The 12,223-nt window shown below is 50.6% G+C and overlaps 1 protein-coding gene across 1 annotated transcript in view; it reads left to right on the top strand.

Annotated features, from left to right (window-relative positions):
• The first annotated feature begins 3,202 nt into the window (after positions 1–3,202).
• The window catches only part of Nelfb (negative elongation factor complex member B), a 13,567-nt gene continuing 4,546 nt past the window's right edge, over positions 3,203–12,223 (top strand). Inside the window, exons 1-9 of the mRNA XM_050155192.1 lie at positions 3,203–3,334; positions 3,455–3,601; positions 4,053–4,283; positions 6,225–6,410; positions 7,516–7,628; positions 8,647–8,749; positions 8,944–9,039; positions 9,454–9,596; positions 9,698–9,804. Coding sequence (XP_050011149.1) covers positions 3,551–3,601; positions 4,053–4,283; positions 6,225–6,410; positions 7,516–7,628; positions 8,647–8,749; positions 8,944–9,039; positions 9,454–9,596; positions 9,698–9,804 — 1,030 coding nt within the window. The 5' untranslated portion in view covers positions 3,203–3,334; positions 3,455–3,550. The remainder of the gene's footprint in view (positions 3,335–3,454; positions 3,602–4,052; positions 4,284–6,224; positions 6,411–7,515; positions 7,629–8,646; positions 8,750–8,943; positions 9,040–9,453; positions 9,597–9,697; positions 9,805–12,223) is intronic.

The following is a 12,223-nucleotide window of genomic DNA, read 5'->3' as shown; positions in this document are numbered from 1 at the left end:
TGAGCCACCTCTCCAACTCTCAGAGCCAACTTTTCTTTCTTTCTTCCTCTCCTCCCTCAGACAGGGCTGGGGCTCTCACTATTGTAGCCTTGACTATCTTGGAAGTCACTATGCAAACCAGGCTAACCTTGAACTCAGAGATCTACCTGCTTCTACGAGTTCTTGGATTAAAGATGAGCATCATTGCTGAGCTTAGCACCACAGTCAGTTAATCCCAGAAGTCAGGAGGCAAGGGGGTCTGAGTTCAAGGTCACCTGGTCTAAATAGTGACCCTGTCTTAAGGGGAGAAAAAAGGACACCACCAAACCCAAACCAGAACTCACTTAAAAAGTGAGCTTATGCCAGGAGTTGGTGGCGCACACCTTTAATCCCAGCACTCGGGAGGCAGAGACAGGCAGATCTTTGTGAGTTTGAGGCCAGCCTGATCTACAGAGCTAGTTCCAGGGCAGGCTCCAAAGCTACAGAGAAACCCTGTCTCGAAAAAACAAAACAAACAAAAAAAAGAGAGCTCAGTTTATGTGTATGAATGTTTTGATGTTTTGTCTGCATGTATGTCTGTATACCACATGTATGCCTGGTGCTGGTGGAGGTCAGAAAAGGGCATCAGATCCCCTGGAACCAGAATTATGGATAGTTATGGACCACCAGGTGAGTGCTGGGAACCAAACCCAGACTTCTTTGCAACAGTAACAAGTGTTCCTCCATGTAGGCCCATATTTCTATATGGAATGGCAGCCAGGCTCTCAAGCCATAGTTGGCACCTGAGGTGGCCTTCCAGGCTGCCGCTACCCTAACAAAGGGTCAGGATGTTATTCTGCTCCTTTGTAATTTGGAGGATGCCTGGGATAGAGATGCTAATTCAGGCCTATGTGAGCGCTAGCATCCAGAGCAGGAGGATAGGGAGACTGACAAAACTGGCATAGAAAGGTGTGGCCAAAGGTGTAGACTTAACTAAAGCCATTCACCTGGTTACCTAGGAAACAATGCTAATAAATTTCCTCAATTTATGTTTTGTTATAAAGGCTGTTTAAAAAATAAACAGAAAAAATTTTCAGGAAACTCAGGATTTCATGAGGGATCTCTGAGAATCTCCCTCTCGACAAAGCCATGTGAGTTGTCTTTATTCCCGCGCCTCCATGCCGGTCCAGAGAGTGATAGTTTATGTTGGGATCTGGTCAAGAGAAATANAGAGGGCACAAGACCCCATTACAGATGGTTGTGAGCCACCATGTGGTTGCTGGGAATTGAACTCAGAACCTTTGGAAGAGCAGGCAATGCTCTTAACCTCTGAGCCATCTTTCCAGCCCCCAGAGAGAGAGTTTATGTTGGGGCTGGCACCGGCCCCCAACACCTGCAGAGTTTGTTTGTGTGTACAATTGCGTTCACATGGAAGTCAGAGAACTAGAACACCTCCAGCTCAGGTCTTCAGACATGGCAACAAGCACACTGACCGAGCTGTGACACCATCCTCTGAGAGCTCGCTCTTGCAGTTCCTGCCCCAGCTGCTGCCTTGGTGTCAGCATCACCCACTTCTGCAGAGTGGAAGCCTTGGACCAAGAGTCTAAGTACACCGTATGTGTATCTTCTGACTGCACCAGATGCTGGCTGAACCAAAATATCCCGGGCAATTAGGGTGATGGGACCTTTACTATGGGGCCCGGTGGGGAGCCGCTCAGCTGGCAAAAACAGTGGCAGAAGGGTGCAGCCCTGGCCTTAGGAACTCAGCCTCAGAGGGAGAGGAGCTCTGTTTATAGCCACATCACCAGGCATCCTAATGCCAGCCACTGAACAGGAGTTATCACCCGTTGCTGCGGGCCCCACACGCCTTCCCAGGGCTTCCTAGAGGAGGCAGTAAAAGAAGCGGCTTCCGATGATAGTCAAGAATGTAGGGGGTGGGCAGCAGGGGGGGAATTTGTAGCAGAGTAAACCTCAGCAGCAAAGGCATATGAAAAAGAGGTGAAGTATTTGGAGGTGTGTTCAGGAGGCTGGTGGGAGAAAGGGTGAGAGCTGGAACAGCGGGGGAGGCTGCAGAGAGCGAAATGCTGAGAGCTTACACACCAGACGGCCTGAGAGCCCTCCAGCCAAGGCAGCTTCTTTTACTGCCAAGGACATGGGACGCTGTGCAACCTGGAATCTAGCTCAAATCTCAATCTTCAGCATACCCAGAGCTCTTGGAAAGCACTTCTGGTGACACTAGAGACATATTCAGATCTTAGTCCAAAAGAAGGCAATGGTGGGAACTTTGTGAAGATCACGTACTATGCCTTACACCTGTGGGCACAAGAAGACAAATTAGCGGCAAAAGATGATACATAGTCATATAAAAATGTACTTGAGTCAGACTTGAAATTCATAAGGTCCAGAAGCCTGCTACTACTCCACCCTTCTCTGCTGGCTCAGAGTATGGGTTCTGGTTTCCGGAGAGCGGACGAGGTGAAAGGCGGAAGATTTCGTGGCCCCGGCGGCGGCGGCTAGAGTGGCCAAGGCCTCTCGAGAGGTGGTTGCGTCATCTCGACACCTCCCCCTTGCGCACTGTCTCTTAATGTGTAGCGAGTCGCTGCCCGGAACCTGCGCGTGGCGGCGGCGTTTTCCCGGGACCTATTGGCTGCTGGACCGCAGCGAAGGGCGGAAGTGGGAGGTGTGGGCCGGTGTAAGCGGCTCTGCTGGGGCGATCTGGCCACGCTGGAGGCTGCGGGCGAGCGGGGTTCGGGGGGTCCCCGTGGTGGCACCGTGGAGAGGGCTTCTGGCGCTCCTTCAGCGTCCTCGACGGCCTCAGGGGAGCGCGGCGGGGATGGGGTGCACAGCCGGGCGGCAGCCGGAGCCTCGGCCATGTTCGCGGGGCTCCAGGACCTGGGCGTGGCCAATGGCGAGGACCTGAAAGAGACCCTGACCAACTGCACAGAACCGCTCAAAGCCATTGAGCAATTTCAGGTGGGCAGGAGGGAACCGGGCCTCTGGGGAAGCCGGTCACAATTGTACGGTCTCCCGACGCTTGGATGGAGGCACTGGAGGTCCTGAGCTAGGAACCCATTGATTAACTGAGTTTTTTTTTTTTCTTCCATTTTCGCGGTTATCACCGCGCACCTGTGTACTCAGAGCATCCATGGTGTCCGTGCTGACTTAACTGCGGCCAAGCAAAATGCATACGCGTTGACCCTCTGCTTTTCCAGACAGAGAATGGCGTGCTGCTGCCATCCCTGCAGTCGGCCCTGCCCTTCTTGGACCTACATGGGACACCGCGGCTGGAGTTCCATCAGTCAGTGTTTGATGAGCTACGCGACAAACTGCTGGAACGAGTGTCAGCTATTGCTTCTGAGGGAAAGGCAGAGGAGAGGTGGGTCTCTACCGGGAAGCGTTTATCTTTGTGGGTAGCATTTACACCCCCCCCCCCCATGGCTGCACAGTCATGTTTGTAGATACGACCTGAAATATATTTGAGGAGATGTCTCTGTAGGTCCTGCATGTGGAGACCCGTATTTTCAGCTGTACAAATCTGCCCAGGTACAAGAAGCTGGAAGACCTTCTGGAAAAGAGCTTTTCTCTGGTCAAGATGCCATCCCTACAACCAGTGGTGATGTGTGTTATGAAGCACTTGCCCAAGGTGAGAGCTGTGGAGCCAGCCCTCCCAGGGTAGGTCAGAGAGCCTGTGCTAACATACTACTGCTTGGCTAGCCTGCCCCATGCCCTTGGTTGGTGGAGGTCAGACTGGCGGCTTGGTGCAGGCAGTTGCTTAGCTCCTGGAAAGTTTTATGAACTGGCCCTCCAGCAAGCTCTGAGCACCTTCTTCTCTGTATCACAGACTTCCTCTGCATGAGTCAAATGGAAACACATTTATCCCTTGAGTTGGAGGGTGGGTCTTTCCTGGGAGAGGGCCATAGGGATTCTGAATGTCTGAGTTCACCTGCCAAGACTTGGCGGTCCGTTACAGGTGTCTTTGTTGGTGTGGCTGGGCTCATCAGGTTCTGTAGGCAGCTGAGCCCTCTTGGCCTATCCTGAGGGAGACTTGGGGACACAGGCACCACTTGCAGGGAGCTGTGGTGTTTGCTGTGTAGGTTCCTGAGAAGAAGCTGAAGCTGGTGATGGCTGACAAGGAATTGTATCGAGCGTGTGCTGTGGAAGTGAAGAGGCAGATCTGGCAAGACAACCAAGCGCTGTTTGGTGATGAAGTCTCACCACTGCTGAAGCAGTATATCCTGGAGAAAGAGAGTGCGCTCTTCAGCACAGAGCTCTCTGTCCTACACAACTTCTTCAGCCCTTCCCCCAAGACCAGGCGCCAGGGAGAGGTGAGGAAATCAGCCTGAGGCTGATAACTCGTAGGGGTATGTGGCCAGCCCCTTCCCTCTTTCCTGTGAGTGTGTAGGTTAGTGTGTTTCTAGAAGCACGTTTCTTCTGGTGGTTGACCACAAACAGCACTGATTTCTGACTGTCAGAGGATTTGCTTGACTGGCCTTGTCTTGGGCTGATTTTTTTAAAAGTTGCATATATATACATATATATGTATATATATGCACAAATGGAAAAATGTACAGAGGAGCAGAAAAGTATGCAGGGAAGGAATGGGAAGGTGGCTTTCTAGGTAAAATTATTTGCATGAAGACCTGAGTTTGAATCTCTAACGCTCACAAAGAAGTTCAATGTGGCCACAGGTTCCTGTGACCCTGGTGCTGGAAGGGACGAGGCAGAGACAGGAGAAGTCACTGGGGCTTTCTGACCTGCCAGTGTAGGCAGAAACAAATAAGATCTGTTGAGCTGCAGGCTCAGTGAGGGATTCTGTCTCAAGTGTAAAAGGTGGAGATGGTAGAACAGGTTTTTGCAAGTGTGGGCTCAGGTGTACACACTTTCCAGTTGTCTAGCTGCCCAGAGGTATGCTGGCTTCTTCTATGGTTCCCCTGGCTCTCCGATCCCCTGGCCCTCTTGACTCTCCTCCTTTGCCGTGTGGGGCCACACCAGGTCTGATTTAGCCCAGCGACCTGTGTTGATTTGACTATTCTCTTCTGCAAGTTTCCTCTCCCTTCCTGCATTTCCTTCTTGTTTCATTGGAGTGCATTACTCTTGCTGTAGGCTTCCAGGGTTGACACATCAGACATTGTTTGGACTTGTAGGCCAAGTGGCTGGTTTGGAATTGCAGTCCTCAATACCAAAGACCTTTCGTGACTGTCTGTGTTGTTAGTTTCTGCAGATGAGTCTGATCCTTGGCCCTTTGATGCTGGCCTGTTTTTCCCCTTGGAAACTTTGTAGACTTTTCTAAGTGCTATGTGATTTTATAGCATTGGCGATATCAGGCTGGTGGGTTACCCTTTCAGTCTTGGCTGTAGGACAGCTGTCTTGCCTATGAACAGGTGGTCCCCAGCTGGTCATGTGTGAAGCAGGCATACTCTATGACAGGGTTGGATTGCCTCTGTGGTCTGTACTTAGTGAGTGAGGGAACCTTGAGCCATCCACATGGCTTGAGTGATGTCAACAGTGAAGATTTTGTTCCAGAGATAAAGATCCAGGTCAGTCCAAGAGTTCTTGGCAAGGGTCTTGGAGAGTGAACTACCAGACCAGCCTCTGGCTCTTGGCACCCTCTTGTTTCCTCCCACTGACCTTATTACTTGCTGAGTCTAGCCTGTTGCCTTTGAGCTTGCTGTGATAACTCCACCCTGGGCTAATCCCAAATGTTCCCTTGTACTATAGGCCTGAGACCATGGCCAGTTAGCAATGGAGCGAAACTTCTTTGTGTTGGCTGAAGCCTTTATATTGAGCAGGACTGTGCAGTTTGCCTTTGCTGGGTAGAGTAGGGTAGGTGTCCCTGCATGGCCTTTGCCTAGAGTGCAAGGTGAAGCTGTCTGTTAGTGTTTGTGGTTTGACACCAGGCGCCTGGCCCTTGTTCTGTGGCCCTGGTACCAGTGTTGGGACAAGGATGGTCACAGCCATAAGCTTAGGAAGAAGATAGGGAAGCAGAGAGCCCAGTGTGGCCTCATAGACCTTAACCTAGGCAGTGGCAGTATAGCCTGAGCTTCCTGTGTTGAGCCCCTGTCTTCAGATGGGCTCTTGGCACTGCTTCTAGGATGAGTTACCTGCCTCTTTTCCTGACAGGCAGGTGCTTGAAATCACAGTAGATCACAGACTAAGGTATCCCTGGGATGGATGTGGAACTACCACCTTGGGTAGCAGAAATTGGCTCCCTCTTTCCCCATCCTAGGGTGGGGATTTTGGACTCCACTTGCCTGTCTTGCCCCTAGGTGGTCCAGAAGCTGACGCAGATGGTAGGGAAGAATGTGAAGCTGTATGACATGGTGCTGCAGTTTCTGCGCACACTGTTCCTGCGGACCAGAAATGTGCACTACTGCACACTACGAGCTGAGCTGCTCATGTCCCTGCATGACTTGGACGTCAGTGACATCTGTACTGTGGATCCCTGCCATAAGGTAGTGCTGTGTGCCCGTCTGTGCACGTCCCCTGTGTCCTCCTCCCCTGAAATCATTATCTAGGAGTGACCTGCTAACTGCATCGAAGCTTGCTTCTCAGACTGCCAGCTTGTGTGCCCCAGCACTGCCGAGGTGAGCAGATCCTGCAGAGACCTGGCTGTTCAGCTGCCTCGTTTTTGTTTTTGTTTCTGTTTTTCGAGACAGGGTTTCTCTGTAGCTTTAGAGCCTGTCCTGGAACTCACTCTGTAAACCAGGCTGGCCTCGAACTCATAGAGATCTGCCTGTCTCTGCCTCTCAAGTGCTGGGATTAAAGGCGTGCGCCACCACTGCCTGGCTCCAGCTGCCTCTCTTGCTGGTCCTCCAGCCTCCACTCGATAGCTATAAGTGGCAAGCTCTATGGCCTTCTTTCTGTTGGGCTCCTGGCTTCTTCTGCCCCAGAGCCCTCAGGGCTTATTGCTGGCCAGCACCAAGGTAATCTAGGAATAGGGTTCTCTGTACTTTGCTCCATCCCCCACCAAGAGCATAGGGCATCTGAGACAACCTCCTGCATTCTGTGTGGTGTTGCTTATTGCTAAGCCCTGAGAACCACCACAAAGCTTATTGCTAAGCCCTGAGAACCACCACAAAGCTGCCATAACATGTTCGCCCAGTTGCCAGCCCTGGGAAAACAGACAGGCCTCCTCCATGTGCTGTCCTGATCCCTGCTGCTTTGGGGCCTGAGGAGACCTCCTGCTCTCTGTAGGCCCCTGGCGTCTCAGCCCATGTCATGTTTCCTCTGGACACTGGGGAATGAGTACTGTGTTTCTCTTTCTCTGTTAACACCTAGTGGTTGAGTGACAACGTAATAGTGGTCTTGACTGTCTAAGCCTGAAGACCCCTGCAGCCCAGCCTTCGGCATACCCCACTTCTACTAATTGCCATTTTCTCTGTCCTCTCCAGGGACCCCTTTCTATCCTGGGCTTGGCCTAGGATGGGGTCATGGGCCTTGGCTTGTGTTTATCTTTGCTCTGACCTTGCAATTTCCACAGCCACTTGGGCTGTGGCAGAGTTGGACTGAGGGGGTGAGAGGCTGGGTGTACTGAGATTGTATACTTTCTTCCTTTAGTTCACTTGGTGCCTGGATGCCTGTATCCGCGAGCGGTTTGTGGACAGCAAAAGAGCCCGGGAGCTGCAGGGATTTCTTGATGGTGTGAAGAAGGGGCAGGAACAAGTTTTGGGGTGAGAATCCTAGGGCCTTGGGATGCCTAAACAGGCATCTATTGTGGGTTGCTGTTTATTGTTGGTAGTTGGGACCCATTCCAGTCTGTTTTGCGATGGACATGCTGGGTACCAGGCCCATTGCTAACATGCTAACTCATTACATGGAATGAGTCTCAGTAGCAAAAGGATCCATACCTGGAAGGCATGGGGTTTGGGGCCTGCCCTTCCCAGGGGAGCTAACTTAGAGAGCTTAGGCAGGAGGGCACTGCCGTCTGTCACAAGTGAGTGTGTGCTGTCAGGGCTGAGGGCTGGATTAGACACTCCTCTGCCTGGCATGAAGATACTGCTGGTACAGCCCTGCCTCGTTTCTTTATTATATTCTTCCACTAAACCTAGAGTCTAAGCTGGGGTTTTGGGTTTTCTTTTGAAATAGGGTTTTGTGTAGGGATTCACTGTGTAGACCAAACACTGTGTAGCAGTCACAGAGACCTGTCTGCTTCTCCCTCCTGAGTGCTGGGATAAAGGCATGTGCTACCCCTACTTGGCCTTTCAGTCAGGGTTTCCCCCCCCCATTTATTTATTTATTTATTTATTTATCTATTATGTATACAATATTCTGTCTGTGTATATGCCTGCAGGCCAGAAGAGGGCACCAGACCCCATTACAGATGGTTGTGAGCCACCATGTGGTTGCTGGGAATTGAACTCAGGACCTCTGGAAGAGCAGGCAGTGCTCTTAACCTCTGAGCCATCTCTCCAGCCCTCAGTCAGGGTTTTTGAAACAAAGTATGAATTTAGTTTTTTTGGGGGGGAAGGATAATTTTTTTTTTTTTTTACTCTATAGTTTAGAAGATCTTTGAGTAAATTGTGGATAAATTATGAATTCAATACAGAGAGAGGCTCCCTCCCTGGGGTCAGTCCCCAAGCATTTGCCTCCCAGGGACTTTGGCTGTCCCTTTAGTAGGTCTGACACTACAGCTGTTAAAAACAGAATAACCAGGTTTTTCAATTCATACCAAGGTCTGATTCCTTCCAGAGATTTGTCCATGATCCTGTGCGACCCTTTTGCCATCAACACACTGTCCCTGAGCACCATCAGGCACTTGCAGGAGCTGGTTAGCCAGGAGACACTGCCCAGGGTGAGCATAGGCATGGCTGGTGGCTGTGCAGAGGGCATGCTGTCCACTTGGGATATTGGGTTTCGCTCAATGGGGACCTTGTGATTGCTCTCCTAAGGTCCTTTCCCTGGAAAGCAGAGGCCCTGCTTTCTTCAGTGAGAGCATAGATGGCACAGTCCCTGTGAGCTCTGGCTGAGGTCTCTGTCTTCTTACAGGATAGTCCCGACCTCCTTCTCCTACTTAGGCTGCTGGCGCTGGGCCAAGGTGCCTGGGACTTAATAGACAGCCAGGTCTTCAAGGAGCCCAAGATGGTATGGGGTCTATAGTTTCCTTTTTTTTTTCAAATTGTGGGGAGTAGCAGGGCGGGGCCCTTTGGCAGCAAAACTCCTAGAGTCTTTGGGTGAACATCCATTAAGGATGTTTGGGTGTCTTGATAGACCGGCCGCAGGGTGGTAGCTATTCCTGGGGACTGGGACCCAGAAGGGGTTTTACAGGTTCAGCCGTGATCATGCCAGATGAAAGGTTCAAGAACATAGCACTGGACATGCGTCTCAGGAAACAGGAAGGAGGGATTCTAGGGACCAGTGGGCAAGAAAGCTGGATTTGAGGAAAGTGTATTGGGTGGGTAAGGGCAAGGTATGCACTGGGCATTGTGGGTTAGGGTGTATGCTGAGAGCAGCCGGGATCAGTGGGCCCTTAGTGAGCTCAGACACTCCTTCTGCCAGGAGGCAGAGCTCATCACCAAGTTCCTGCCGATGCTCATGTCCTTCGTGGTGGATGACTACACTTTCAACGTAGATCAGAAGCTTCCAGCTGAGGAGAAAGCCCCAGTCACATATCCCAACACGCTTCCTGAAAGTTTCACCAAGTAGGACTCCAGGGCAGTGCTTGGGGGAGGCCGGAGAGAGGGGCTGCAGGTGAAGGCTCTGCTCGGTGGGCTGATCGGAGGCCATGGCTTCTTGCACGCAGGTTTCTGCAGGAGCAGCGCATGGCTTGTGAGGTGGGGCTGTACTACGTCCTGCACATCACCAAGCAGAGAAACAAGAATGCACTCCTGCGCCTGCTGCCTGGACTTGGTGAGTCCTGGTGGCTATACTCGCCTGCCACCTTGCTTGACCTGACCTCTGCCAGGGCCTTCACCTTTCATCTTTCTGCCTTCACCTCCAACTTCCATAGCTTGGTCTATGTCAGTGGGCACTCTTGTGTGCTTGTTTGGAGGCAGGACTTAGCTGTTTCAGAGGTGCCTGTGGGTCTTGTGACTTCCTGCAGAAGGGATTCCTAGCTTTAAAGCCAGGCACACTTAATTTCAGCACTTCAGAGGCAGAGTTCGGCAGACATCTATGAGTTCAAGGCCAACCTGGTCTATGAGTGTTTTTTTGTTTTGTTTTCTTTCTCTCTCTCTCTCTCTCTCTCTCTCTCTCTCTTTCTTTCTTCCACTGAGCCATCTCGCCAACCCTTCTTTTTAAGTTGCCTAGGACAACCAAGGCTACATAGAGAGACCCTGTCTCAAAACACCCTTATTTTGTTCTAATTGGTAAAAAACAGAACTCCTTGGGTGTTATCCAAAGGACCTACTTTCCCCTAACCGCTTGGGGTGTCACACACCAAAAATGGGAGTTCTGAGTGTGCTCTTCAGGGTGAAGCTGTGGTGTGGCTCAGCGATGACAGCACTTATCTGGCGTGCATAGGTGGATTCTGCTCCCAACAAAACCAACACAACTGCCTGAAGCTGCAGGGGAGAGTTGTGGGGGAGTTGTGGGGGAGTTGCCACAGCGGTACCCTGTGCTCGCCAGCTCGTCCTTTCTCTGGAGTTCAGAGGATTGTCATAAAGATGGAGGCTCTTTTCTTTTCTCATTTGTTTTGAGGGGAGGGGAGTTTAAGACAAAGTGTCACTATGTAGCCTTGGCTGTCATGGAAGTCACTCTGTAGACCAGACTGGCCTCGAACTCAGAGATCTGCTTGCCTCTGCCTCCCCCCTTACCCCTCCAGTGCTGAACACCACCGCCTGGCTTCTAAATGTATTGTAAGTCACTGGTGTACCTGTTCCCTGCTTGCTGTGTGCATATTGGTTTATGCAGCTTCCATCTCACGGGATTTTCGTTCCTGGCCTTTAGTTTTCTTTTCAACAAATTACCACAGACTTAGAAGCTTGAAACAGCTCAGACTTACTGTCTGTTGTTCTAGAGGCAGGAAATTTGAAGCGGGCTTTGCTGAGCTAAAGTTGTATGGCCAGACTGACTCTTTCTATAGTCCGTGCCCTCTCCAGCTTTAGGGGCGTCAGGACATTCTGCTGGCACAGAGTTAGCTTGCTTGTTTAAGACCTTAGGAACACATGTAGTAACTTTGATTTGCCTTGTCCGTGCATTTCAGTCTGTTTTTTCTGCCTGTCGTCTGGTATGGTACCAATAAACTGGCAGTGTGGCTTGTCCCTCCTGGCTGGGGCTTATCTACTTGGACTGCTCCTGTGGTGCACCGTCATGTTTAGGGAATCTGAACGCTGGAGCGATGGCTCCCATTTGATTCCTAGCGTCCAACTGTCTGTAACTCCAGTTCTAGGGGATCCAATGCCCTCTTGTAGTCACACCCACGACATACAGACATATATCAGGCAAAACACCCATACCCATAAAATAAAATTAAAATAAAAAATCTTGCTTGATCTTACATTTGAATGAGTTCTAATAAAAGTGGAGTCAGTTTCTCGAATTCTGTTTGTCTATCATTCTGCATGTGTAGCTGTGCTGCCCCGGCTCGTGTATAGGTCAGAGGACGACTTGGTGGCGGCAGCTCTCCCCTTCCACCTTTCTGTGGGTTCCAGGAAATCAGTGCAGGTCTCCAGGCTTGTGTTGTCTTTACCATTTATTTATATTGGTCTTTTTGAGACAGGATCTTTCTGTGTAGTCCTAGCTGACCTGGAACCCATGTAGACCAGGCTGGCCTTAAACTCACAGAGATCCACCTGCCTCTGCCTCCTGTGTCCTGGGATTAAAGGTGTGCTCCACCACACCCAGCTTTCTGAGTGCTATATTAAAGTCTTGTGCCAGCATGCCTGGCCCCTAGTATGGACTATACCTGTTCTTGGCCTTTTCCTCCTGTCTGCTGACATTACAGATGTACCCTCCCACAGCTATGTTAGGTTCTTTGTATAGCTGTGACCCCAACAAGCAACAGAAAAGAGTCTATTTTTTATTTTTATTGATTCTTTCTTTCTTTTTTTCTCTCTCTCTCTTTTTTTTTTTTTTTTTTTTTTTTTGAGACAGGATCTCAATATTTATCTCTGGGTGTCCTGGAGCTCATACTGGTCTCACAATCACAGATCGGCCTGTCTCCACCTCCTGAGTGCAGGGACTAAAGGTGTGCTGCACCAAGCCCCAGATAAGACTTTATTTTTAGTTTATGAGTGTTTTGCCTGAGGGTATATAAATGCACAGATGTCTGCAGTGCACAGAGTCCAGAGAGGCTTCAGGCTCTGGAGTTAGACTGCTGTGAGCTACC

This window comes from Alexandromys fortis, unplaced genomic scaffold (genome assembly GCF_014885135.2).
Source record: "Alexandromys fortis isolate MF-2015 unplaced genomic scaffold, M_Fortis_MF-2015_v1.1 scaffold_72, whole genome shotgun sequence".
NCBI classification, from domain to species: domain Eukaryota; kingdom Metazoa; phylum Chordata; class Mammalia; order Rodentia; family Cricetidae; genus Alexandromys; species Alexandromys fortis.
Note: the sequence above shows the minus strand (reverse complement) of the source record. Positions and strands in the feature narration are given on the sequence as shown.